The following is a 3,690-nucleotide window of genomic DNA, read 5'->3' as shown; positions in this document are numbered from 1 at the left end:
TAGACAACTCTGAAAGGATGGCTAGACAACTCTGAAAGGATGGCTAGACAACTCTGAAAGGATGGTTAGACAACTTTGAAAGGATGGTTAGACAACTCTGAAAGGATGGTTAGACAACTCTGAAAGGATGTCGAGACACAACTTATTTGCGGGATGGTGAGACAACTCTCTCTTGGCATCATATTTTGATAAAGATTGAATATCATTTCTACGGGAATTATATTCTCCATATCTTTCCATTCTACAGAGTAACACAGAAACAAGATTAGAGTTATCAGATTAAATTATATCTATCCAACCTGAATACTAGAATTAAACATTTAAACAATCTAGTTTTCAGCTGCTTCATTTAATTTTAAATAATTTATAGATTTTCAACTGAAATAAATTGTTTGTTTTTTATCACCCAGTATATAACATATATATAAGTAGATTTACATATATTTGGCTGGACATAGGATATTTTTCATATTTGGCTCAACTGCTCTTATCTGCATATTCCATCCTGGATACAAATATATATATATATATATATATAATTATGCAGTCCTGTATCTATATATATATAAAATTTTATTCATTAAACACAATGTTTCATGCTTTATGCAATCATGTATATATTGTATATTTAAAAGTATAGCTTGTTATATCTTCGTGCATTATCTCCGGCTTGAAGGAATAAAAAAATAAATTTTAAAAATCTTTTTTTTACAAAAACCTGGGTTGTTTAGAATTTTAGGACCAGGATATGTTTAGAACACAAGATCAGCTGTTTAGAATACACATCCTTCTGAAAAGAATTTTCTGCTAAATCATAATTTGCAATTCTCTTAATGTTTGAGTTATTAATATTATTTCAACTTTAATTTAAATATTTTTATATTTAGGGATTTAAAGATGTCTGGAAAGTACACAATGGGGGATGCCAAGGTCAGTAGGTTACTTGAGTTACTTGGACTAAACCTATGTTGTCACTCAGACAATCCCTGATTTATGGCAATATTTTTGGAATACCCTCTTTTCAATCTCGGCAACATACTCCAAAATTAGGGCACCTCTACTCCTGATCATCTCACAAATTCAAAAAATAAAAAAATCCGTAAATGATACGAGAATAAGGGATTTACTTAACTTTTTTATTCCTAACCTGTGTTCCTGGCATTTATTTTTATCTTTAGATTAAAACCTGTAAAACATTCACCCACTCTCAAAAAAACTTTTATTATGGATGGAATAGGGCTGAAGGAGGATATCAGGTTTTTCTACGTCTAAATCTTTGTTTTTGTAAGATTGGCAAGAGAGGGAGCGGAGACGCTAAACCTGGAGATAAGGATAAGATGAAACTTGAACCCAGAGAAGGAGAGAACCTCCAGCTCTGGTTGGAAGGATTATCATGTCTTGCTCTCCTCACAGACCAGAAATCCAAGTTTATATTTTTCACAGAACTACTGGTAAATCATGAGTTGACAACTTTTATCTTTGTCTAAATTCTCTTACTCCTAGAGTAAAGATCTTGATTAAAAATCTAATTAAAAATAAAGAGTTATTCCTTTACTTAATATCTAAACTTGGATGAATGAATTTAATCCTCTTCATAAATTTTAAACTGAGGATTTTAATCCTATTTAATAATTTAAGGTTTAGTACCTGCCTTGCTGTACTCATGAAAATAAAATGTTAAATTACAACTTTGTCTTTTAAACTCAGTTTTCCTTATTTTTTGGAATAGGAAGTCGACTTTTAGACTCAAGTTCTGACTTTAAATACTCCAATGTACATGATGTACAGCAATTGTGCAGTGTAAACAGACCCATTTTACTTACTAAGTGATTTTAAAACTCACTATTAAAACTATCTGCTATGAAACAACATCAAATGTACTTCAGTATTGCATTAATGTCGTCTTCCTATTCCACAGTTTTCTGTATCCTGTTATATTAGACGANATTTTATTCATTAAACACAATGTTTCATGCTTTATGCAATCATGTATATATTGTATATTTAAAAGTATAGCTTGTTATATCTTCGTGCATTATCTCCGGCTTGAAGGAATAAAAAAATAAATTTTAAAAATCTTTTTTTTACAAAAACCTGGGTTGTTTAGAATTTTAGGACCAGGATATGTTTAGAACACAAGATCAGCTGTTTAGAATACAAGAATAGGATATGTTTAGAACAACAGACCACCTGTTTAGAATACAATCTTGATATGCTTAGAATACAAGATCAGGATGTGTTTAGAATACAAGATCAGGATATGTTTAGAATACAAGATCTTGATATATTTAGAATACAAAATCAGCTGTTTAGAACACAAGATCAGCATATGTTTAGAATACAAGATCAGTTGTTAAAAATACAAGATCAGGATATGTTTGGAATTCAAGATCCGCTGTTTACAATACAAGATCAGGATATGTTTAGAATATAAGATCAGTTGTTAAAAATACAAGATCAGGATACGTTTGGAATTCAAGATCCGCTGTTTACAATACAAGATCAGGATATGTTTAGAATACATGATCAGGATATGTGTAAAATACAAGATCAGTATATGTTTAGAATACAAGATCTTGACATGTTTAGAATACAAGATCAGGATACTTTTAGAATACAAGATCAGGATATGTGTAGAATACAAGATCTTGATATATTTAGAATACAAGATCAGCTGTTAGGAACACAAGATCAGGATATGTTAAGAATACAAGATCAAGATATGTTTAGAATACAAGATTAGGATATGTTTAGAATACAAGATCAGTTGTTAAAAAATACAAGATCAGGATATGTTTGGAATACAAGATCAGGATATGTTTAGAATAGAAGATCGGAATATGCTTAGAATACAAGATCTTGATATGTTTAGAATACAAGATCAGGATATGTTAAGATACAAGATCAGGATATTTTTAGAATACAAGATCAGGATATGTGTAGAATACAAGATCTTGATATATTTAGAATACAAGATCTTGATATGTTTAGAATACAAGATCAGCTGTTTAGAACACAAGATCAGGATATGTTTAGAATACAAGATTAGGATATATTTAGAATACAAGTTCAGTTGTTAAAAATACAAGATCAGGATATGTTTTGAATACAAGATCAGTTGTTAAAAATACAAGATCAGGATATGTTTAGAACTAAAGATCGAAATATGCTTAGAATACAAGATCTTGTTATGCTTAGAATACAAGATCAGGATATGTTTAGAATACAAGATCTTGAAAAAATAAAATAATAAAAATATTTTTCTGTCTAAAAGTAGAAACTATTGAGCTTAACATTGTTAATTTTAATTGTGATAAAAATGAGTAAAAAAGAGAAATTTGTAAAAAAGAAAAGAAAAAAAGGTTTTCCTTTAATTAAAAACTGATTGTATTTCTCAGCAAGGGACTTGGTTGCAATCAAACAATTAAACAAAATAGTAAATAAAAAAATACTATTTATACAATATATCAAGAAAACATCAGAGGTTTTGTGCAGAAAGCCAAGCTTTGACTGCATTAATTAATAGAAACGACTTTTTCAACAGTTAAAGTTGATTTAAAAGTGTGTAAAAATCTGTTTAAAGTCAAGTTTTAAAGCTCAAGACAATTGTAGTAGTTTTCATTATTTTACAAAATCGTAATGGATTCCAGGTAAAAATACATTGAAAATTGTATTAATCTAGAAAAAATC

General features: G+C 29.2%; 1 protein-coding gene across 1 annotated transcript in view; it reads left to right on the top strand.

The window, feature by feature from the left end:
• Positions 1 to 1,554, top strand: part of LOC111717123 (uncharacterized) — a 5,144-nt gene extending 3,590 nt beyond the window's left edge. The window contains exons 4-5 of the mRNA XM_023492633.1: positions 888 to 930; positions 1,290 to 1,554. Of these exons, the coding sequence (XP_023348401.1) occupies positions 888 to 930; positions 1,290 to 1,487 (241 nt within the window). The 3' untranslated portion in view covers positions 1,488 to 1,554. The remainder of the gene's footprint in view (positions 1 to 887; positions 931 to 1,289) is intronic.
• Positions 1,555 to 3,690: the final 2,136 nt, after the last annotated feature.

The sequence above is a fragment of the Eurytemora carolleeae genome, unplaced genomic scaffold (genome assembly GCF_000591075.1).
Source record: "Eurytemora carolleeae unplaced genomic scaffold, Eaff_2.0 scaffold2381, whole genome shotgun sequence".
Taxonomy (NCBI): domain Eukaryota; kingdom Metazoa; phylum Arthropoda; class Copepoda; order Calanoida; family Temoridae; genus Eurytemora; species Eurytemora carolleeae.
This window is presented reverse-complemented; position numbering and strand designations above follow the sequence as displayed.